Source organism: Zootoca vivipara, chromosome 9 (genome assembly GCF_963506605.1).
Source record: "Zootoca vivipara chromosome 9, rZooViv1.1, whole genome shotgun sequence".
Lineage (NCBI taxonomy): Eukaryota > Metazoa > Chordata > Lepidosauria > Squamata > Lacertidae > Zootoca > Zootoca vivipara.
The window spans coordinates 38,799,188-38,823,670 of record NC_083284.1 but is presented as its reverse complement, the minus strand read 5'-3'; the positions used below and the strand labels follow the sequence as shown (position 1 = coordinate 38,823,670).

Below are 24,483 nucleotides of genomic sequence, written 5' to 3'. Positions count from 1 at the left end.
ACTCTGTAATCTGCTAAAAACTGTGTGCTATTTTACAGTATTGATGTAACTAAATGTGCACCCCAATCCTGAACATATTTACACTACTATATTCAACATACTACATGCTGAGGTCAGAGATCAAGGACCACTAATGTATACTTTCAAAAATATGAGCAGAGACAGACTTTTGCCAAAAAGGCTTATCAAATCAGATTCATGTGTTTCTGAACTCTAATATTATTTGCCAAAAGGGCAAAGTAACCACAGACTAACTTGGCTTTCTTGGTATACTGCTATTCTCCCCCCACCCCCCACCTTTTCCATAAAAGAATAAGATGGTCACTTTGAATGAGAAGAGACACCCATATACTTATAGGATAATGATCTAGGAAGCTAATCAAAAACTTAAATTGTAAGACCCAGTAAAGCTTTAATCTTATAATGTTGAAGCCCTTAGTATTTAACTAATCCTCTATAAGTAACTTAAATTACCGTAATATTTGTGGTTTGAAATAGAAAAAAGAAGATTATTATTAAAAATGGTTAGTAGTGGTTAGGATGCAAACAACTAAAAAAGCTAGTTCCATAGTCCAAACCACTTCACCTGCATACATAGGAAATTTGCTTACCAGAGACCTCCCACTTCAGAGCTGCTTGATCTCTGCTTTTACTTGGGCCTCTCCTGAATCATGAACGGATTTAGGAATTTTGTCTATTAGCATGGAGTCTTACATTGTCTCCCAAGACAAATGGATGCCAACCATCATACAGATTGTGGTTGTTTAGTCATTTAGTCGTGTCCGACTCTTCGTGACCCCATGGACCAGAGCACGCCAGGCACTCCTGTCTTCCACTGCCTCCTGCAGTTTGGTCAGACTCAGGTTGGTGGCTTCGAGAACACTGCCCAACCATCTCGTCCTCTGTCGTCCCCTTCTCCTTGTGCCCTCCATCTTTCCCAACATCAGGGTCTTTTCCAGGGAGTCTTCTCTTCTCATGAACCTTCCTATGTACCTGCATACATAAGAAATGGCTTTTGGCATCCCTCTGTGCTTGTCACCTATGCGGAAAAGGAAGTTTGTATGGGCCAGAAAGGTGGGGCAAGCTGTCCAGGAATGGCCTTGTAGCTCTGCAAGGCCTCCAGTCTTGTAGTCCAAAATCTTACATGATGCTGGGACTTGACTTTGTGTTGGGTTCATTTTTGAGAACCTAAGTTAATGCATTTCATTACATAGTTGACTATCTATAGTAAAAAACATTGTGGGAGATATAACCATTTGACATTCTGTTTGACACTTGGCATATTATAGGTTCCAAATTAAATTACTTGTTTTTACTGACTATGTACTCCAAAATTACTATGTAAACTTAAATTTATTTCTGTCCAATCAGCAAAGTATTTAGCTGCTCACCTATGTGATTAGAATAAATATATTTTATTTATGAATCTTTGTTTACCACGCCAGTATATACTAATAGTTTCATAATAAGTATCGTTCCTTTCTCACCTCAGAAAATAGAGACATTAAAAAAAACACCACTATGTTCTCTTAGGAACTATTTTCATTACTGCACCTTAGTGTGATTATGTGAAGCCGATCTAATGAATAATTTAAGAAATCATGATAACCAAATAAACAGTGATGATAATGTTTGTGTGGCATTTATCCAGCATTTTTAACATATAAGCAAATAAGCATGCTATAATTTAAAATTAATCCTTAATGTATTGAATACATTTGGTTTTGCCATGTAGCGTATAACTATGGCAAGTAATGCAAAAATGCAATTGCTTTTAAAATGATATGCACTATCCTTAAATCATAAACTGATTTTGAATGGCTGAAGGCTGATTTAGTATATACAACAGTGGCTTTAAATTACTCTTTTGTGCATTAATTTGCAGTGTCCGTTATATGGCTTTTTTTGTCTGAAAGATAAGATGTTTACTTTAAAAAACAAAATGGCAGTGCAGTGAGGATACAGAACTGTGATAGGCAAATTTCAACTAGGGATGATTTGTTATGAGATAAACAAAATCATAACTGTCTCTCAAAGATTCAGATAAAATCCTTCTTAGCAATTAATGCACTTTTTCTTTTCTTGGAACAGAGAACAGGGAGTGAAATGCACTCTGGTTTGCCCTGATATCTCCATCCCAGACCATCCAGCACTAAGACAATCATCCAGTGGGCAGGGCTAGGAACACTAGTCAATGTTGATCCCCTGTCCCCCACCATCAGGCACAATTCAGCACCCCCCCAAGGCTGAGAAAATTAGTTAGCCAGTGTTTTCCAGTTTCTTTCTTTTTAATATATATTTATTGATTTTATAAAAACACGACAGAAAAACAGAAAAAGAAACACAAAATATATACAACAAAACAAACTACCAACATTACAATAGAAAAAGATATCAAATCAATCTTATATTAGTGTTTTCCAGTTTCAATGTAGCCTCGTTGTGTGCTCCCTGCATGCTTGCAGCAGAGTCCAAGGCTTAAGCCTGATGCCTATACCACTGTCAGGCTTAACAAGATAAGCATGAACAAGAGAAGGTGCAGGGGAGACTTACTGAGTCAGGTGACAGGCTAGTGCTGTTGAACATTGTCTAAAGTTGCAGAGGTCTGAGCATGATTTAAAAGGCTTTCAGAACACCTGAATTGCTGAAATTTGAGATCCGCTGATCACTATTTCTGAGATCTAGTGGCATCACCATTAATGATGCTGATTTGGTAAGTGTCAGAGTATGGATACATGAATGGTTTTAAAGCCTGCCTTTGACATCGAGTGAATTCACCTGAATTCAGCCAGTTCCCATACAACTTTGTTCAGAAGAAAAGATGACTGCCCTTATTTGCTATATGATCCATCAGATGAAAATTATCTGCACTAAAAGTCAAATTGTAGTTAACTGTGTCAAAGTTCACATCTGTCTAATATTTTAAAGGTATTTTGGGAAGGTAAAAAATATGCTTTACATTCTACACAACTATGGAGTAAAAACATATGTTTGACTTAAAGAGAAGGAAGGCGGGGGAAAGGATTGGGATATATATATATATATATATATATATATATATATATATATATAATCACTTGACAAGAAGGTAACAATGAGAAAGGCTTCTGCAATTTGCACATTTCCCCGCTCTCCCATTTTACTATTAATTTGCAATGTTTAGGCCAGATAGGCAGGAAGGAACTAATACAATGTATCATCACTCAAAAATAAAATATGCAAGGTTCAAGCAAAGGTTAAACTGTAATTCAAGATTAGCCCGATGCTTTGATCACTAGTCTTAGGGCTTTCATGACATGGTGACAAAGATTGGTTGTGACCGCATGTATGCTCTAAACTTTATTTCCTGGGTTGTGATACCAAATGACACAAATTGCTTCCAAAGCTGGCCCATGAGATTCTTCTTACAACATGCACTGGTGTGTCAACCAGTTTTCCCAGGTTCACATGCTCTCAATGCCAACAACTCACTTGCTCCCTTTCTTATCATTTTTGAGTAGCAGATTTCAACTGAGAGGAGCTTCCTAATATTTGACCAATAATCCATTTTATGCTGTAAAGTAAAATAAGTTGTACATACGTTTGTTAATTGTGAGAGTATCCCCCTCCCACTCTTTTGTTGAGGGAAAAGAGAGAGAGAGAGAGTGGAAGGGAGGAAGGGAGCAAACACAATGACGTTTTGATGCAATTTGTTGAAAATAGATTGAGAGGGATAACATATATACCAGTGGAAGTGTAACAGTTAGCTTGTGCTGTGAGGCTAAGTTACCAGTAAGTTACCTTGGGGACAGATGTTGCTGTGAAAAATGTAAGACTGAAGATTTTTCCAGCTTGATAAAGTTAGTTCTTATGAGCTTATTACTAACTAAGGGCACTTCCAAACATTGATTTAATTAATGGCAATATAAGGGAAACAGGAAGCGCAATAGGAAATAACTCTAAATTTAAACAGGTACTTATTGCTGTGAGGTGATAGTAGTCCTTCCTCCCATGTCAATCCTAATCCTTGTGGTAGTAATCAGAACAGGAATTTCTCCATCACACAGTCAACTAACATAATTTTTAGATTTAGAGTACTAATTGCCCACAAATGTATTAATATGGTAGTACCTCAGTTTGCTGGAGGCTTTGTCACTAAAGCCTATGTCCAAGGTCCAGAGTTGTTCTCCTGCACATAGAGACAGGCTTTAAACTACAAACAGGAGCTCTTGTGTGTATAAGGAATCCTTCTTGCAGGAATTAAAATTTGATTGTCATTGTCAGTTGTGTAGGGGCTTTCAAATACACACACCTACACCTGATAAATGTTGTCTCATCCTCTTGTTCTGCTTATGGTCCTTGTGTCCATTCCATGCATTTCATTTATCTTTACATCCTCATGCATTTAAAACTAAAAGGGTTAGAAGAATACAACTTGGAAACTTCTGGGCTCAAAATAAAATAAAATAAAACATTTTAAAGGGTCATTAAGTTTTGAACTTAATTAAAACAAAATTAAAGACAGGTTTTCTTTAAATTATTCTTGCAAGGTTCTTTGTGCAATTCTTTGACTTCACTTTGAAGGTGTGAAGCAGAAGCAGCATGATGACACTTTTGCAAAAGGAGTACCGGTAGCTGTTCCTGAAGGGGCATTTGGGATTCAAAAAGTGGGGTGAGGAATCGGGGCACTTAACACGATTCCATGCCAAATTGGCTTTATGGCTTTGGAACAGAAAAGTTTCACAACTTCCTCTAGCTGAATTACTACAATAAGCTCTATGCTTGACTACCCTTGAAGTTGGTCTGGAAGCTGCAAATAGTGCACAATGTTAGTAGCTTTACTGCTTGCTGAGGCAGGCTATTGCTACCATGTTATGCTGCTGTTGCTAAAAAAAAAATGCACTGGCTGCCAATTAGCCAGTATAGCAGAAAAATTAAAGGTGCTTGTTTTGGTATTTAACTCCTGTACAGGCTTAGGGCCAGGATACCTAAAAATCGACTCATCCCTTACATACCCAGTTAGTCACTGCACTGGACATCGCCTCCTGCAGATACCATCTTATCAAAGGTCCATTCTGCAGAATTTAGGAATTTCATCTCTCGTACGGTGGCACGTGCCCATTGGCATACTCTCCAGTTAAATATGAGATAAGACACCATTTCTGTTGTCTTTTCAGAAAACAGTTGAAAACCTTCCTCTTTTTCAACAAGTTTTTTCCCCCCAGTAGAGATTCTTTCCAGCCTGTTTTTATATTGGAATAGTTTTCAGAGGTTTTAATTGTTTTACCACTTGTCTGTGGTCCTGGGCTCATATGGGAGAAAAGGGAAGATGTATATTAAATAAATAATAATGATAATAGCTCACTTCCCCCTCTTGGAACTGATTTAAATGTGCTTAAGTACAATTCATGTAGGTGATCAGGGAGACGTATGTGGTGTAGTTGTGTTTTTTTAAGTGATTTTAAAAACACTACATTTAATTTAATGGATGCAGTTTAGTCAACAAAAGTGCCTCCAAATAATTTGCTAGCATGTTTTTCTTTTGTATCACAGACTCATTTTGACCTTGTTATAGGTTAATTAGCATGACTGTGTACAAATATATAGGATGCATATCTGAAGTTTTTCTCACAAGGACCGAGGTGATAATAGCTTAATTCTTGCTTGATTCTTCTTGTCTGTTCTCTGGGAACTCTGGGCTGACCCTGTCCATAATCTGATGACCTGCCATTGCACTCAGCTATTTGGAAAACTGTTCTGGCCATAGCTGACCCTGAGGGTGGTATCTGGAAGACCACTAATCCATTGACCCATGTCAAGAGTGGATTTAGAATCTGATCTACTGGGCCTCTTACATAGTTACCCAGTGGAGCTACTCCACATAATGTGTTTTTCTGCTTATTACATAGCATGCAGTTTTCACTTGTTAGAAGGAAGACCAATTTTACACCAGTTACTAATTTCCTGGAGCAATTACAAATATTAAGCCTTTCCATTCACGAAGTGCCCCTTGCAAGAAATTAATAGATTTCCTGCAAAAATGTAAGCTTGCTTTAACTGTACCTTCATTAGTTGAAACATTTATATATAATGTTCCATTATAGCATATATATAATTTAATTTTATTTTTTTGCATAGAAACACACAAAGTAGAAAAGAAATCGTAACCAGTCAACACATGTGTGCCCCACATTTTCCAACATGAACATAAGACTGAGGCCAGTGTATACATGTATTCAGAAAAAGCAGCCAATTGCTTATATGTATGGCTGCTTCTTAAACTCAGTTTTTGGCATGTGGCTCTGGGGTAGGGATGCTGGTGTTCAGAAAATGACAAAAGCCCTGTTGCATTAGAGAGCTGCTTGGGTTTGTCTGTTGCTGAATAGACCTTTGTAATCAGTAATTCATAGCAATTGACAACAAACAGATCAACTTTATAAGTTGAATTGAAATCCATATTTAAAGTAAGTGGATTGCACCCATAAATTTCATTCTGCTCCTAAAAGAGGAGTCCGTTCAATTTTTAAATTAGCCATTGTTTAATGGGCATTGTTGCTATTGCTGTTAGCAAAGAGATTACTCTCATAGATTGTGATACTTGCAGTCGAGAAGTTACTTACCCATGGTGGTAGGACTGCAGTTGGCTGTTTTTCCTAAGCAAGTTTCAGGGTGTGAAATGCCTTTGTGGGACTTGCTTATTAGTTTTAGTTTTTCTTTATTAACTATACTTGTATGGGCATCTTCTCTTGGCAATCAATCAATCACCAATACAAAACAATAAAAGCACTTGTTCTTTCTGGCAAAAAAACAAAAACAAAATATGAATTATAGGGTTGAAATGCCCAGATTAAAATAAAAAGTTGTTTGAAAGGCATGGTGCATGAAAAGGTAAAAAAAGGAATAAAACCTGGCCCTGCAGAGACTATAAGGATGGTGGCAGATAAGACTTTCTGGAGAGGTCATGTTGCCAGCACCAATAAAAAGTATCTAATTTTATCCCTCTGTTGATGAAATAGTTTTTTATTCAGTGGAGGTTTCTGTGGGAAGGTGGGAAGTGATTGTGTGTGTGTGTGTGCACGCGCAAAGTTTTCCTTTCGTCTTAACATGTTGATTTTCATTTTTACATAGGAGCTGGTTCCTGAATTTTATTATCTCCCTGAGATGTTTGTCAACTACAATAATTACAATCTTGGAGTGATGGATGATGGAACAGTAGTGTCTGATGTTGAACTTCCACCATGGGCCAAAACCCCAGAAGAATTTGTTCGCATAAATAGATTGGTAAGATAGCTATCAACTATTCTCTGTATTAAGAGCTGGTGCTTGAAATGTCTTTCCTTAGAGAATGAGATTAGTCCCTTTGTTCTGCGTAAAGCTAAAATTTATGAAGCCTAGGATCCAAAGAGCTATTTTAGGTGTACTCATAGGTTTGGGAATGCCTAGTGAGATTTTTTTAAAACCCTAAACAGTAGATCCTCATGCTTTTCTCATTGTTTTAATGTAATGTAATGTAAGGTTTTTTGAGATACCTTTATTATATTCTCACATATATATTTCTGGCATTACTGAGGACACTGTTATTCTACTGAAAGATAGACAAAATGTTCATGTCTTCACATTAGGCATTTGATTAGTTCTGGTTCAGAGGGCACCATTACCCTTATGTATGTTAACTGTAGCAAGTTAAAAAGTTGAATTTCAAACCACATGCTTTCCACGTACGACTTCACTTTAATTTTTTTTGTGCTAACTTGTAATTATTTGCATCTTTAGATATATCTCACTTGAGTTTTGTTATCTGTAATGAGCCACTGAAAGCACACACCTGCTTTCCATGATAGCTTCACTATATGGGTTAGCTCTAGCCAACAAGCCAATCATCTTCACTTGCAGCCCCATTTCTGTTTGTTAGTTTGGTCATAATTGGTGATGTTTTCCTCCTAAATACATCTTAAGTTATTTCTATCATACTTTTTAAAGAGCTTGCACGAGCAGCTGCTCAAATCTGGGTTCATCCATTCCATTCCATACCTTGCAATGTATTGTAAAAATATATTCTTTTATTCTAGCCTGATAGTCTTTATTTTCCATTACATGACATAGTATGAAAAAAATGGGGTAGGAGATTATAAATATTTTCTTTAATATTTATTTATTGTATTTTACGTCACCTAATATTTCTTAGGCAGGTATTAAGACAGGGACCATTTCTGTAATTATAGGAAGAGAATCATATCTCTCTGTGATACAAAAATGCATATAATGTTAAATAGACCATGGAATGAAAGCATATGAGCCTAAGTATGTCTCAGTTTGGTCAGTGCCTGCATGGGATGCTATCCAGGAACCTCATGTACAATTACTTTGAACTCCATGCTTGGGGGGGGGGTAGTATTTAACTGTAGAAAAGAAATTAATCAGTGTGGTGTAGTGGTTAGAGTGGAGGACAAGTACCTAGGAGGCCAGGGTTCAATTCCTTACTCAGCCGTGAAACTCATTGTGTGACCTTGGGCCAGTCTCTGCTTCTCAGGCTAACCTTCCTTACAGGGTTATTATGATGATAAAATTGGGGTGGGGAGTATGCTACCTTGAGCTCCTTGGGGAAAAAAGGTGGCTTATAATGTAACAAATAAAGAAATGAGATGAAATTTACTTTTATGGTACAAAAAGGTAGCGCTTGCATCAAAAACACTATTATATTCCCCAACCCATTTCACTCCCCACCCCTGGCAAAAAAAATTCAGATATACCGTAGCAATCCTTCTAATCTTCCTTGCTTAATTAAGAGAGAGATGAAGTTTGGTTTTGGAGCTCATCATAGATTTCCTCTTGCCCTGCAGAAAAATATATTCTGTGTGATGGGGAAAAGGGAAGTCCACATACCTGATGTTTTACATGTGACTCTTACTCTTTGTGCAAGGCCTTGCATTTGTTGAGTCTAAATGAAATGGAATGTATAAGTAATTTATATGAGTAATTGCATGATTAATGTTCTATTCTGGGGTTATGCAAAATACGTTGTGCTTCTGTAATTACATAGCTCCAGTGACTGTATAAGTCAGCTGTCTAATTAGTATTTTTGTAAGATTATATAAATGTGAATAGTGAGGGAAATCATATTTTAAAAATTCTAATACTTTCAGAAAGAATTCTTTGTAATAACATATTAGGTCCTATAAATGTTATAAAAAAGCAGAGTTGTCTATTTATTTCATCCTTGCAACTTCCTAGATCACAATAATGATAGTAGTTTTAAGTGCCCATTTTGTAAGCTATTGCATGCAGATTTCCCCCCCTTTCAGTTTGTTTTACAGATTTTTTTCTACAGTGATTAGACCTCATGAAATGCATACTGCTTTGATCTGTGACCTTTTTGTGGTGCTAATCGGGTTCCTGATATCATTATACCTTGCTCATTAATCATATTTCCTACATCCCATCAGCCAACCAGACAGCCCAAGCCTCTGTTTCAGCCCTGTCCCTGGCAGGTTTCTGCTTTTCCAGATTATTACACAGTGATACTTTGGCTTCTCATAACCAGACCCACATCAAGCTGTGTACTACAATTAAAGTCAGATGGTCCTCAGGTTGAACAGGGATATAGTGTTGCAGCTGTCCGTCTTTTATTGGAATAGACCAGCAAGGGGAACAGATGATATATAGGACAGTACATAATAACAGATTGTACAGTATCAGGTCAATAGCAGGGGTTCACAATGCTAATTGGCAGACATAGTTACTTTAATTTAGCTCCCAGTATTAAAAAATAACAAGATGGAGTTTCATTAAAACAGATTAGATATATCTTTGCCTCTGTTTTGGGAGAAAGAAGTAGGGGAAAATGTGAGGATATAAACTACAGTGACTTCTGAAACCAAAGGTTAATACTTTTTTTAAAAAAAGTAGAAAAAACAAGTTTAAACCGTGACAAAGGATAAGGTTAGCATCCCCTTTAAAAGTTTGGGAGAACAACAATATCTTCAGCTGGTATTCAATAGCCATCAAAGAGGGTTCTAAATAAATGAGCAAGGGAACTTCCTGACTTCCTGAATAGCGCTTTGTGGCTGGGCAAAATTGTATGGCATCAGGTATTATTTCAGTCCCCGACTGTTTACGTCAGGCATGTCAAACCTGCGGCCCTCCAGATGTTTTGGACTACAATTCCCATCTTCCCCAACCACTGGTCCTGCTAGCTAGGGATCATGGGAGTTGTAGGCCAAAACATCTGGAGGGCCGCAGGTTTGACATGCCTGGTTTACGTACTTTGAATTAGAAACACAAGCAGATTTGCAGCTACTGAACTGATCTGATAGGTTCCTTACTCTTACTCCCAGTCATTAGCTATGTTGTGGTATCCTGAACTTCTTGAAGTTTCTGAAGTCTTTGAAGGAAATCTTACATTATGTGCATTGTAGCAATCTAGCCTGAATGTTTTTGTAGCATGGAGAACTATGGCCAGGTCTTTTTGGTGTACTGCCAAATGATTGGCGGCTTTTTGCTCATGTAATGTTCCAAATAACATTTTCAGATGCAGAAACTAGATTTTTGGTTCTCAGTGCAGTCATTCACATTTTCTATAGCTTGATCAGTATGGTTTGCTTCCTTTTGTCGACCCTTAGAAATGTAAACAAATTTAAACAGTATTTTTTCCCCTAAGCTTGTTTTGATTAACTGTCAAATTGTTTAAATGTCACATTGCTGTTTGCCACTTATTGCTTCAGTCATTCTATGACTTAACCTGTTGTATCCTAAACTTGTCATGACCATACTTCATTCACAAATTATACTAGTTTGGTAGGCAATCTATGCAAATTTCATATTATCAGGGGCAGCCAGGAGGCAAAAACCCTGGCACTGCTGCTAGTGGTGAGGTGATGACAACCGCAGCCCACCTGCCCACCAATTTCTCACTTGTCTTGCCACTTTGGGTGGTGGCTTCTCCTCCTCTCAGGCTGACATCCCCTCTCAGGGTGCTGTCCCGAAGCAGCTTGCTTCAGACTGCTTCACAGGCGGACTGGTTGGGCTTATTATGGAGTGACACTGCCTATAAGATTCAGCTCACCCGCACCGTGAATTTGCCTACAAGCGTACAGCGATTTTTCGTGATGTTTTAGCATTTCAAAAGATAACAGAAACTGTTACCCACAATGTAAATGAAACATTATTCTACAATACTTCTGACATAGACTGCAAGTACTGCCACCAAGAGTCTCTCTTAATGAATCTCTTGAGAAGGTAGCGTGAACAGAGATCTAATTTCAGGAAGTTGGAATCCAGATAGTAAAAAGAAGGTCTGATTCTGCATGATCTGTGAGAGCTGTAAGGTATGACTGCTGTTTCAACAAGGGTTTAAACTCAACTGAGTACCGAAATAGGAACTGAGGCCGTCGGTTGGGCTGAATACCCAGCTGTAGGAAGCTGCCGTAAATGGTCATTGACCCTTATTGTCTACTCTAAAGATATCAGTGTACTGGAAGAAGCAAAGATCACCAGTGTTGAAGCAATGATTCTTCAACATCAACTTCGTTGGACTGGTCATGTTGTGCAGATGCCTGATGATCGTCTTCCAAAGCAACTACTCTATTCCGAACTTTAAAATGGAAAGCGTAATGCTGGTGGTCAACAAAAGAGGTTTAAAGACTGTCTCAAGGCAAATCTTTAAAAATGTAGTATAAACACTGACAACTGGGAAACACTGGCCTGCGAGCGCTCCAGTTGGAGAACAGCCTTTACCAAAGGTGCCATGGGCTTTGAAGACACTCGAACTCAGGATGCAAGGGAGAAACGTGCTAAGAGGAAGGCACGCTTGGCAAATCCACACCGTGATCAACTTCTGCCTGGAAACCAATGTCTCCACTGTTGAAGGACGTGTGGATCCAGAATTGGCCTCCACAGTCACTTATGGACTCATTGTTAAAACCGTGTTTATGGAAGACAATCTTACTCGGCTACAAGTGATCGCCAAAGAAGAAGAAGACTCTAGAAATAACCAAAGTTGTTCCTTCCAGGTGTTGATGGACTCCAACCTCCACCAGCCCATGCCAGCATGGCCAGTGTTGAGGTGTGATGGAAATTATAGCACAACAACACCACATTGATGTCCCTTGGACCCCTGTTAACAGTTGTCCAGGGTTTCGGGAAGCGGTCTTCTCCAGCCTTACCTGGAGATGCCTTTGTGTGCAAAGCATGTGCTATGGCTGATCTACATTCCTGCCCCTGCTAAGAACTAGCAGAAATTTAAAGGGGTAGAGCTTTGCCAGCACTAGGTGGCCTCCAGGTATATCCCCAGGTACAGACCGTTTAAGGGAGAGTGAATGCCTTTGAGCAATTGAGGCAGTGGAGCTGTTAATTGTGATATATTGCTTCAGCAGTTTGGACACTGGCCTTGGTTCAGTGTCAAGCATCAAGTGATTGTGTGGCCTGAATACTACTTTTCCTGAGACCTAGATCTCAGGTCATCTTAATGATTAAGGGTTCCCAAATGGTTCTCCACCTGTTGACAATCAGTCTTGAGTATAGTTACAGGTAGGTAGCCGTGTTGGTCTGAGTCGAAGCAAAATAAAAAAATTCCTTCAGTTATCTGAAGAAGTGTGCATGCACACGAAAGCTCATACCAAAATATAAACTTAGTTGGTCTTTAAGGTGCTACTGAAGGAATTTTTTTAGTCTTGAGTATATTCTTGAAGAAGGGTTCCATTATCTCTCTTAGTGACACCATTTCAAAATTCAGTTACTAAAAGCATTTCACAGCATTCAGTTACTTAGTTTGTGTGCAAAAATGTAGGTACTCTTGAAGCCTAAAGGCCTAACTCTGTATGGAAACTGCTCCGCTGCGTAAATGGAACTTCTGAGATACAGGATCACTTGAAAGGCTGCATACTCCCATTCTCAGTATCTGATCCAGGGCAGGCTAGAGCCTTTTCCAGTGAGTGATCTTTGTAAAGTGAAAGACTTCAGGCAGCCTGGAGATCTTCTCTCAAGGAAAATTATTTACCATCGATTGGGGAGAGTGGGGAAGGAGTACCTCACTAGAGTAGGAATTTGAATTCCTTATTAGGGACAGAAGTGGATTGAGGCACTGTCTGCAGCTACTGTTCTCAGAACAAATAGATGAGATGGGCCCCTGTATTTGCTCAATTTATTCAAGGAACCATATATGTTGGACTGAATTGAAGGGGCTGGGAGATGTATTATGATGGGAGTAGAATCAGTATTGTGACTGATTGACTAGTAAAGTGGTTGATACGTTACATTGTTTCACTTTATTTGACTTTTGCCTAATCTAGAAAACAGTAAACAATTACTGTTTCTTCCAGCTACCATGGTAACAGTATTCTGGGCTAACCAGGCGATCTGTTCTTGTTTTTAAGTGCCTTCCCTTTCTCCTTCATAGGCAATTAATTAATTAGAGAACTGACAGTTATTTTCAAAACCGTGCATTTTGTTTCATGCTGATATTCCAGTGGTCAGATCTGCAAATGTAAATGGAAAGTCTTGTGCTTAAAGCATTTGACTGTCACTATGAAGTTTATGTTTGCTTCTTTGTTTTGTTCAGGCCAGAGTGCCTTTTCTATTATGTGGTATCTATTGCAGTTGGGTATAAATAAATGTTGTTAGTAGTGATAGTATATTCTCTTGTAACAGGATGGTGTGAACATGTTTAATGTTAAAGTAGATTTGATACCTTGAGACATCAAAATGTGTGTAAACCAATAATGATAAGTGTGGAAATAATGCTGTGCCTATAGGTTCATATACTTAAGCAAAATGGCACTATTACAATCACTTACTCTTATCTTTTCTGTACGAAGAGTTATAGAAGCCACATGCTTAGCCATTCATGGCTTGGGAGTATATGGTCTCTTAACTACACAGCAACAAAGAGACAGAAATTCTAAATGCTCCATGCATACACATTACCACCAATATATATATATATATTGTAATGGCATGTGGGTTGGGTAGGAGAGAAATGTCATTTTACAAGGGATGTGGGCAGGTACAATTTCTGCATGCAGAAGCACTTTCCTCCTGTCTTGGCCAAAGGCTGGAGCAGAGAGCATCTAGTATGTAGAGTGGTAGTGTCTGTCTCCCTGCAGTAGTGTCCCCCAAGCACTTTACTCAACAGGCGTGAACAGCAGCTATATAGGAAAAGGTAAAAGTGTGTACTTGGGGAAAACAGGTTTTGGCTCCCCTCCAACAATCTTGATGATTTCAACCTGTTTGTGTTGGGCCATGTCCAGAGGAGTTGTTGCCAACTGAGAGCACTCTCCTGGATCCAATCCATTGTTCTTTAGAATTTAATTGGAGCTCCTATCTGTTTGGCCCCATACTGTGTTCCATTTCCTAGCCTTGCTAGAGTTTGACAAAGAAATGAAACCTGCAAAACTGGTATCTATCATCTATCTATCTATCTATCTATCTAATCTATCATCTACCTATCTATCTATCTGTCTATCTATCTATCTATCTATCATCTGTCTATCTATCTAATCTACAGTCACCATGATAACATTTTTTCTCAAAACAAAAAATAAAAAAATTCCTTCCAGTAGCACCTTAGAGACCAACTAAGTTTGTCATAGGTATGAGCTTTTGTGTGCATGCACACTTCTTCAGATACCCTTAGACCTTACTACCTTACACCAGATTCATACTTAGAAATAAAAGGTTTTGTATTTATTTACAAATACTGTATATACACCAGGGTTGTTCTTATAAATAAAATCTCTCATCCAGCATGCCTGCTATTTTCACTTTTTCCTGAAACTGCAGCATTCATTATCTTACACTTCCCCAGTCAAGCGAAGAAATGCTGCTTGAATTTAATTCCCTCGAGGACAGTAGTGCCATCCCTTACCTTATACATCTTCCTTGCTTTATAGGCTGCATTAATAGAGAAGTACAAATGAGTGATTCCACCCCCTCTCAGTTTACTGCCTGGAGTAAGTCTTCTTCATATTGCATATTGATGCAGCATCAAGTTGAGTGGCTCGTGCAATTCTTTTGTTGGAAGATATTTTCAAATGAAAGGAGAAAACATAGTTCATACAAACAAAGGGATTTGTCTATTTTTTTTATGATTTGAAAGTTATCTGGCAGGCTCTGATAGCTAGAAACAGGAAGGTGCAGAACACCACAAAGGTTCTCCTACAACAGCTGACATCACCTGAGACTTTCGCTCTAGGCTGGCTTTTTATGGGCAGACTCAAAGTGGTTGAATCAGCCTACCCACAGCTTTGTCCCATTCAGCATTCAGCTTCCCTCTCCCCACCAAGTTCCACACACAGGAGGTTTTGTGAGTTTCGCCAGGGGTCTCAAGGATGGAAAAGGACATCTCACCATGCACAGCTGTTTGTCTAGCCTCTGCCCTCTTATCCAGCACCTAAAAAATGAAAAACAAATTATTGAAGTATTAAAATAAACTATAATTTTTTTAAAAAAATATTTATGTCCCACCCATCTGCCTGGGTTTCCCCAGCCACTCTGGGTGGCTCACAATACACATAAAATACACATGATGATGATGATGATGTGAATACTACAACCAGCAACCTAACTCATGGTTCTTGAGTTTAATACAATAATGCACATTTTTAGATTGAGTGGTGTTATTTTCAAAGTTTATAGCAAAATTTCTCCTCCTCCAAGGTATCTGGGGCAGCAGCATGCACATAACAAAAATCAATAATTAATTTTAAATTATCTTTTTATTCCTCCTTAAGTTCTGCACTCTTCATAGTTAGTTAGACTGAGATTTCATCTGTTGTTTCACACACATGCCCTTCCCTCTGCTTTTCAGTAGCAGCTTATTTTGGAAATAATTGCTGCTAGATGTGAGATGCCCTCCATCTTTAGATCAACTCTAAAATTCTGTGATTTGTGCCATGCAATCTTTCCCACTTTAAAAGAAGGCAGATGCTTCGTAAAATATTGATTTTTAACATGCCTTTTCCAATTGAGTGAGATGTTTTAATTTAGTGTCTCTTCTTCCATTATCTTTTCTTGCCCCCTTTTTTCCATGGGTCTGTGTATTTAGTCTGTGAGCCTCCAGGCAGGGTTTTGTTGTTTTCAGTTTTGTGTTTTTATGTAGTACGTCACTTTGTTTTCTTCAAAGCGCTTAAAAGATTATAGTGGTGGTGATGGTAATATTATGTAGAGAAGGGTAAAGGGGCTTTGAATGCTGGAAACATAAAATATTTGTGTGTGTGTGTGTGTGTGTGTGTGTGTGTGTGTGTGTGTGTGTGTATGAAAGAGATAGATAGATAGAGAAAGAAAGAAAGTATAAGCATTCAATAAGAAGGTTTGTAAATTCATTTTTCCTTTATCTGATTAGGTACTCTACGTTTTAGGCAATGATGTGTGAACAAATCTCAGGAATTCTTAAGTTCTTGAGGCAAGTTGTACATTTGTGACTCACTGATTAGTAGATAAAGCATAATACCTCTTAATTTGGGGTCACAAGTGCTCAACTGTCATGTGCTGACCTTTTAGTCATTACATTTCGAAGTCATGTCATTCAGGAGGCTGGGGAGAAATTTGAAGGACAATTCTGAATGACTGGAGTTTACTTGGAGTTCTTGTTCATACAATAATGTGTATAGGTTACATACTTGCATTATGAATAATGCAGATAAATCCACATGACATAATGCAGATAAATCCACATAAATATGAGTGGTTGGATGGAAAAGGTAGAATCTGAAGCAAAAAACAAACCCAAAGATTTAGGGTTCATAAAGTTTGTAGATGCTGAAATTTTCAGTTTCTCAGTTCAAAGCAAAATTTATAAACCTTAAGGACTCTGTTGATGTGAAAAAGTTAGGTACTTTTGTTTTCCCAGTGGGTTCTACTTAATGGTATTCAGAAGGGTGAACAGGGAGAAGGAGGATCCTTTAAGCAAAGGGCAGCAATCTATCTCTTTATCTAAATTATCTGTGTGAGGAATTTGGCACTGCTGGAGGATGGTGGGGCAAACCCTCCGAAATTGTCTAGGGGAGGAAGTGTGCTACAGGCAACGAGACGTTACTGTGAAGCTTAAGCAGTCAATTTATCTGTCTTACTAGGTGACCATTATGTGGTTGTTTTAGCAGCCACAAATATTGTCAGAACAAATGAATTCCAAGATACTGAGTACGTCAAGGCTTTCTGACACTGGTGGGTGTGCCATCACAAATTAACTAGTATTAAAATCTTTTCAGTACACACTTGTCTAAGTTTCCAAACTTTTAAAACTCAGAATATTTATGTCAAACATCAGCTCTCAATAGACTTCAAATGATGCAGACATGGATGTGTGTTCTAGTCAGGGAGGAATGGGATTATATATATATGGTTGTGAAGATACTTGTGAGAATCTATGTATTCAGTCCTGCTTTGTCTATCCAGTTTCTGTGAGCAAAAGTTACAGATAAATAGGAAGAGTTGGCTTTTTATTGTTTCTTGCAGTCAAAACAAGGGCAGGATTAATAACTGCACACTTCCAATGAATAAACGATCGGCTTAAGATATAGTACATTAATATGCAGGGCTCAGGCAACTGGTGGGATTGAGAATTAAAAGCCCAGTTTGTTATTGACCTATTACTCCCATCGTCCCTGAGCATCAACTGTGCTTGCGGTGATGGGAGTTAAAGATCAACAACATCTGGAGAGCCCCAATTTCCTCACCCCATTCTAGGAGATGCTCTTGCAAGCCCAGACAGGACCTGGCTTGATGGCAGTAGGCAAAGTGATCCCAGTAAAGGAAGCATTAACATTAGCTAGGATGCTTAGGAAGAAATTTTAGGTTGTGAGCCATGTATCTCTATATAGTTTGTTATATGCCATGAACTGTGACTGCAGCTGAGTAATCATCTCTTGGGTAGAAAGAGTAGTGCACCTCTAGTCTAAAGAATCCAGAAAGTTAAGATCCAAATGACAGCCCTCTAAAATTTCACCCTCTAAAAATTTTTAAGCCGTCACAAATAATTTAAAGGTTGCCAGGGACAGTATATCTCACCCATCAAATGCCTGGGTGAACTTCTCATTCTAGATTTTACCAGCCACGTTGGGCAGGGATCAAGAGGATACATTGTCGAGTTCACAGCGGCAAGTGTTCTGGCCATATCGTTAGGCCACAACAATTCGTACTAGACGATGCTCCAGGGACCTCAAATGGACCTGCACTAATTGTGGAATCAAGTTTGACATGGATCTGAATGATTTTGCCCTCAAAGCGCTTTGCAAATATCTCACAGCAAGCTGTTGAGTGGTCTGTTAATGACAAGACCCTGGTCTGAACCAATCAATCTACAGCTCTGCTGTTTAGTTCACTGAAGATGGAGGTCAATAAGTATGTTTTCTTTGCTGCTGCCAGTACCACATGGGAAACACAACTGTGCACTCATACCTGCGTTTGGTCAAATTTGTGTTGTGGGGCTTGTGCCACCTGTGCTCTAGCTGTTGGCCAGCCTGCTTCAACACTTGGAGCTCAGAAAATGCCTCAGGGTCCCTTTGGGTTAGAGAGGGTGCTTAGGAGAGATCGAATCAATGGGCCTCTCCATCTTTCCACTCCACAGTGAGATTAGAACCTCAGCCATGCTGCCTGGAAATTCTCCCAGGGCATATTTATTTAAAAATATATACCCTGCTTTATAAGGAACTTCCTCCATAAGCTACAATTAAAAAACATGCACTCCACATAACAATAGAATATAGAAATACAAATGCAGTATGCCATCATAACAATAAACCAACATAAAAACTCAAATAGAAAATGAAACATAATAGGGATTATAAAAGCAGCACTAAGATATAAAATGGAGGGACGTGGGTGACACTGTGGGTTAAACCACTGAGCCTAGGGCTTGCCGATCAGAAGGTTGGCGGTTCAAATCCCCACGACGGGGTGAGCTCCCATTGCTCGGTCCCAGCTCTTGCCAACCTAGCAGTTCAAAAGCACGTCAAAGTGCAAGTAGATAAATAGGTACCGCTACAGCGGGAAGGTAAACGGCGTTTCCATGTGCTGCTCTGGTTCACCAGAAGCGGCTTTGTCATGCTGGCCACATGACCTGGAAGCTCCCTCGGCCAATAAAGCGAGATGAGCACCACAACCCCAGAGTCGGTCACGACTGGACCTAATGGTCAGGGGTCCCTTTACCTTTACCTTTAAGTCATAAAATGCTAAGAATTAAATCCTGTAGGGATAAAATAGGCTAATATAAGAAAACTCAGGAGAAAATAAAAGTTTTAAACAAATTATTGGGAAGATCATTCCAGTTTCTGGAGGTGGACCAACCTAACTACTACTCCACTCTTGCAGAGAGGTTCAGTTGCAGCTGGTCCAAATGTCACTAGGAAGTGATCAGTCCAGGATAACAGGGTGATAATCAGACACAAACCTTGGCAACCATATCCAAATCCTTTCTATAGTGAAAACCAGATTGAGGGTATGATCAGCGTTATATGTTGGGTACATGATTTATTGAGCTGCTCCATGGTTGTCATAGTGGCCATCAAGACCTGAACCAGCTCAGGCAACATTGAACTGGATCCTCACCAAGACTAACACCCTCAAGTTCTCTATCATCACGCCAGAAACCTCCTCCACCAGCTCAGTAATGGAGGTGGCTGAGCAGCGGGATGGGTGATACAGCCAGCAAGATCCCTGCCCTGTCTGTTACCCAACACCAATTACAAACTCTCACATCCAGCTCCCAGGTGCATTGGTTTTCTGGTAATAATGATGGTAGTTTTATGAATGACTACCATGCCCCTACCCCATGGTCCTCTTGACCTCAACTGCGCTTTACTGAATTCCCAGGCAACCACACCTAGTTAAGATCAGAGTGCCTCAGCTCAGCTCTTAATAATGCATAGCACATCAACCGCCTCATCCACGATCAGATCCGTTACTTCATTGTGGACTGCTATAGCCACAATATTGGCCATAGTGAGCCCTCTGCCAAAGCAACCTTCAACAGGAGGATTTTGCAGAATGATTTTGATGTGGTCAGTTCTGACTTTTTCCATTTTATTACTGTTCATCCTAGTTGACTATTACTAACAGGAGGCAGATCACAAAGAACAATGTTAACCTTTTACTAGTAGACTCCTGTTCTTCCTGGTGTAAGCAGGACATCTGGTTATAGCCTCAAATAATTTCTACATTTAGTATAGGGGTAGTTGAGGAATTTTGGATCTACCCACTCCAGTGTCCTCCTGTCTGCTTCCCTTTAGTTAGGTTAAGTTTCTTTCTTCGTTTTTGTTGTCGTTTTATTTAGAATCGGTTCTAGGCCTGGAAAACAGACCTTCCACAGGTTCGTGTGCAATCTACACAGGAAGGTGTCCCCCTCCTGGGTGGCATTTCTGTTTCAAGAACCCTGCCCGCTACCTGCAGGAGATGCAATGATGGGTCCAGATTGTTCTAATAGCATTAAGAAGAGCAGGCATTTACTAGTAAATTCCATTTTTTTATTATGGGGGGGATAATTTCATTGTACTCTATAGTTTTTAGGATTAAAACTCTTGCATTAAATCTACTAATAAATTCGGTTGTTGCATGATTTGACTGAAAGCTAATCAAACCAAAATGTATGTTTTGGTTCACCTCATAAGAATGTAGGAATTTTGTTGTCTAACACAGGTGAATTTTCTCTAACAGATTTAAATTGGCAAAGGAGAATGATTTAAACCGGTTTCCTTTCTTAGCCAATTATAAATGAACTGTTGGTTTAAAGTTGTAGTTCAAGTTGCTTTAAGACTGTTTATAATGTATCCTTTGAAAAGCAATTGGTGCCTGTCTTTTGTTGCAAAGCAGTAAGTCTGGGGCGCATAGCCTGCAGAGCAGTAAAGGAATTTGATTTTACTCATTTCTAAAATTAAAGACAAATATCTGTTTCTATTGGATTATAAACAGGTTCTGGACAGCTTCAGCTGCTACATAAGCCAGGGATATTTTAATTTGCTGGGCAGACATGTTTACTGTGTACTATGTAGTTTATGAGTGTTACCATAAATGAGGTAATCTTGCATCTTGGTTTCCATGTGTGAAACATTACATGAGCAAATGCAGCTGGGTTGTTAGTTGATGATATTAGTGGACTTTATTTGGACATAAACTATGTGCTGAACTGTTTAAAATATTTGCTTTAAAGCTGGTAATGCTGTTTTCTTTAGCGCTTTTATACAACTTCAGTGAAATTAAAATTCACAAAAGGTGCACATCTCAAACTCAGTGTTAGCAATGGAGATTCAAAAAGTAACACCACATTCCTGATAAAAGTAAACTTTATATTCCTTCCTGATAACACTTTGCGTTACGCATGCACATGAACAGTAGCAAGCATGGTAAAGTAGAGCCAAACTCTGTTTGTGGAAAGTGTCCTTGTCTGATTTTGGGAGATTGCCCCCCTGTGCCATAGCCCACCTTAACAGCCAGGTACTCACAACTCTCTGGAGATGTTTTGTGGGAAGCTAATGGTGTGCTAGGGGGAGGGACAGGAAATTCACATCCTGTCTACTTTCTTCCATGGAGGAAAGTAGAAAATCCATTGTTTTTCTCTGGATTGAGACCACTGTGTTTTGCTATCTACTTTTGAAAAATCCAAAGACATAATTTTTATAAAATCTTATTGAGAGTTTAAAAAATCTTAGTGAAAGTAAAAATAAATACCGGTAGTTCAAATTTATTTTGAAATTTACTGCTGTTCCTAAATTAAATTCTCATGGTGAAAGCTTGTTGGTAGTAAATAACATTTTTGAACTCTGCATGGATTTACAATTGCATGTGCAGAACCCACATTTATTCAGCATTCTTAGCATTCAGTATATGAAACTGTTACTATTTTTGCACACTTTAGTACTTCAAGGTATACCTTTAATTAGCAGCTTATACAAAGATTAGATATGACCTTTGATTAATAACCACTGAAAGCACATCATATATATATATATATATATATATATATATATATATATATATATATATATATATATATATATAGTTTTAAGCTGGATGCCAGTAGAAAAGGACTTGGAAAATAATTACAAATTGTTGTGGGCTGTTTAATGTATAAAAGGGAGAATGGAGGGGGGAGGAAGACAGGGGTCAAGGAAAACGATGTAATACTATAATGTTTTTAGATGTATACATGACATTCCTACATTGGCTCAATTTGTTAAGCTACCTGACGTCTTCATGCGTAGTTTAAACAAGATTTTGTTCTTGGGCTGCTCTTCCTTTTTAGCTTTCTTCTTAAGGAGAAGGATGATAAATGGAAATATAAACATAGCATGAGAATGTGAACTAGCTCCCAAACATTTCAATAGGTTTATATAAACAACTGGTCATTGTTACCTTTAGTTGGATTACAGTTTCCCTCAACGCAGTAAGGCACTTCATCTGTGTTTTGGTGTATTTGCTTAAAGACCTCGGTGTTTAAATAATGGTTATATAATTATACATTCATTAAACATTTCATTTTAAGACATAATACCATAATGACCTGGACTGAAGGAAAGTTGCCCGAAAACAGACAAGTCTTAACTTTAAAAACCATTTGTTTTACCAAGTTCATTTTAATTGTGTCTATTTAAAACAGGGTATTGTATCCTTTGTCATTGTATGCATACTGGCTATAGATGTCTTTAAATGTTCACTGTATAGGTTGGACAACATGGCCATAGCCTCAAAGAAACATGGGGAAGAGTACATAGCTCAGTTGTAGAGCACAGGCTTTCCCAGGTTTCAGTCCCTGGATAGTCCCTGGATAGGCTTGTGCCCGAAATCTCTGGCAAGAACTGCCAGCAGTATAGAAAATACCAAACTAGATGGACCATTGGTCTGACACAGTATAAGATAGTTTGCTATGTGTCACTTGAGATTGGACACAAGATCCCATTGGGAACCAGCACATCTTAACTGATGTTGAAATGTGTATCTGAAATAAATTGAAACAGCAGAAATAAAATGTTTTCAACTAAGTTCTTGCTTCTTTTATTTCCCTATAAAGTAAAGGGACCCCTGACTGTTAGGTCCAGTTGCGGACGACTCTGGGGTTGCGGTGCTCATCTCGCTTTACTGGCCGAGGGAGCCGGTGTACAGCTTCTGGGTCATGTGGTCAGCATGACTAAGCTACGACCTAATATTTTATTAGCTACGACCTAATATTTTAGTTTTTAAAGAGATTTTGAATATACAATTTTATTTTTGGAGTAAGAGAATGAATAATATCACAACTGAAATCAGAATGAAAACGTTCATACCTTGATGAGTAAAAAAGTATTAAATATTTTGTAAAAAAAAAAAAACTTTCTAAGGGGGCATTTTCGGAAACGAGGCTAATCCACACAACATTTTCATTTTAGGTACACTAGGCATTTAAGCAGCTTTGAAATTTATACAGTTTTTGTTTAGCTGTCAAAATATTTAATTATACCCTGCCTTGAAGGTGTAAAACTGTCAAATAAATCAGAGTCTTTGAATAAATGTTTGGCGAATTGCTCTGGCTATGACACTGTAGATGCTCCTTGGCAAAACTTTGTGGTAAACGTTGTCAGCAGGTATAGGGCAACGCTGGTACGATGCTTGATAATTACTTGTAAAACAGCAGGTTGTGATGAAGTGGGTTAAGATGTTGCATGTGTAGCTTCAGAGCACTGGGCAACAGTGAACCTAGCTTCATATATATATCTGTTCATTTTACAATGCCGGGAAAAGTGATATCACTAAAAACATTTCCTCAGAAAAGAATTTTTGTTTTAATGAAGCTGGCCTGAAAGCTATATGGAACACCCCCTCCCCCCAAAAAACCTCAAGTCTCTTGCTTTTGTGTAAAAGTTAGGCTAATGTGTATATAATTACTAAAGTTTCAAGAATCTGGTTAAGCGGAAATTTTTCTTAGCACGATCCTTGAGACATATATATGTACAGTGGTAGTAGTGGCAATGCAAACTCTAAACTCCCAAAGGTGATTGGGGTGAGGTAAATTAGTTCCCCTTTGAAGCTTTTCTTCTCCCCTCCTTTCAGAATGAATGAGGAGGTCCTTGAATGAAAGCTGCTTTTCATTAGTGCCACCCAATACCTATTTGAAAGAAAAAAGCTCTCCTAACACACACAAACACAAGAGTAAAGGAAAGCTTCCCCTTTCTACAAGGAAGAGTTCAGCTAAACAGCTCCTAGCTTCTCTTTCCAGTCAGGTGGCTTCAAATCAAAGTTAATTACTGTAGTCATTTATTCTAATCACTCTCTTCGTATGGCTAGCTGCATTCTGTCATGGGGTGGCATCGTTTGAAGCCAGTTAGGTTTGAAAGCCACTGCAGGGTACTTGAGCCTCATTAGTGAGGCTTATCCATGCCTGGCTCTGGATGTGATCCCTGATTAACTCTCTGTTAGCCTCCCTCCCCAGACAACACTCCTCCCTTCCAATTAACTCTTGCCTTACTGTCTGCTTTTCACTCATATCAAGACATAGCAGCGTGAGGAGATGTTATTTAGCTGGCCTTTTGCTTTCCTTTCTAAGGC

General features: G+C 38.7%; 1 protein-coding gene across 4 annotated transcripts in view; it reads left to right on the top strand.

The window, feature by feature from the left end:
* Positions 1 to 24,483, top strand: part of LRBA (LPS responsive beige-like anchor protein) — a 357,361-nt gene that overhangs the window by 273,005 nt on the left and 59,873 nt on the right. For all 4 annotated transcript variants that reach the window (XM_035113958.2, XM_035113959.2, XM_035113955.2 and 1 more), the window contains exon 47: positions 7,108 to 7,260. In XM_035113958.2, the coding sequence (XP_034969849.1) occupies positions 7,108 to 7,260 (153 nt within the window). The remainder of the gene's footprint in view (positions 1 to 7,107; positions 7,261 to 24,483) is intronic.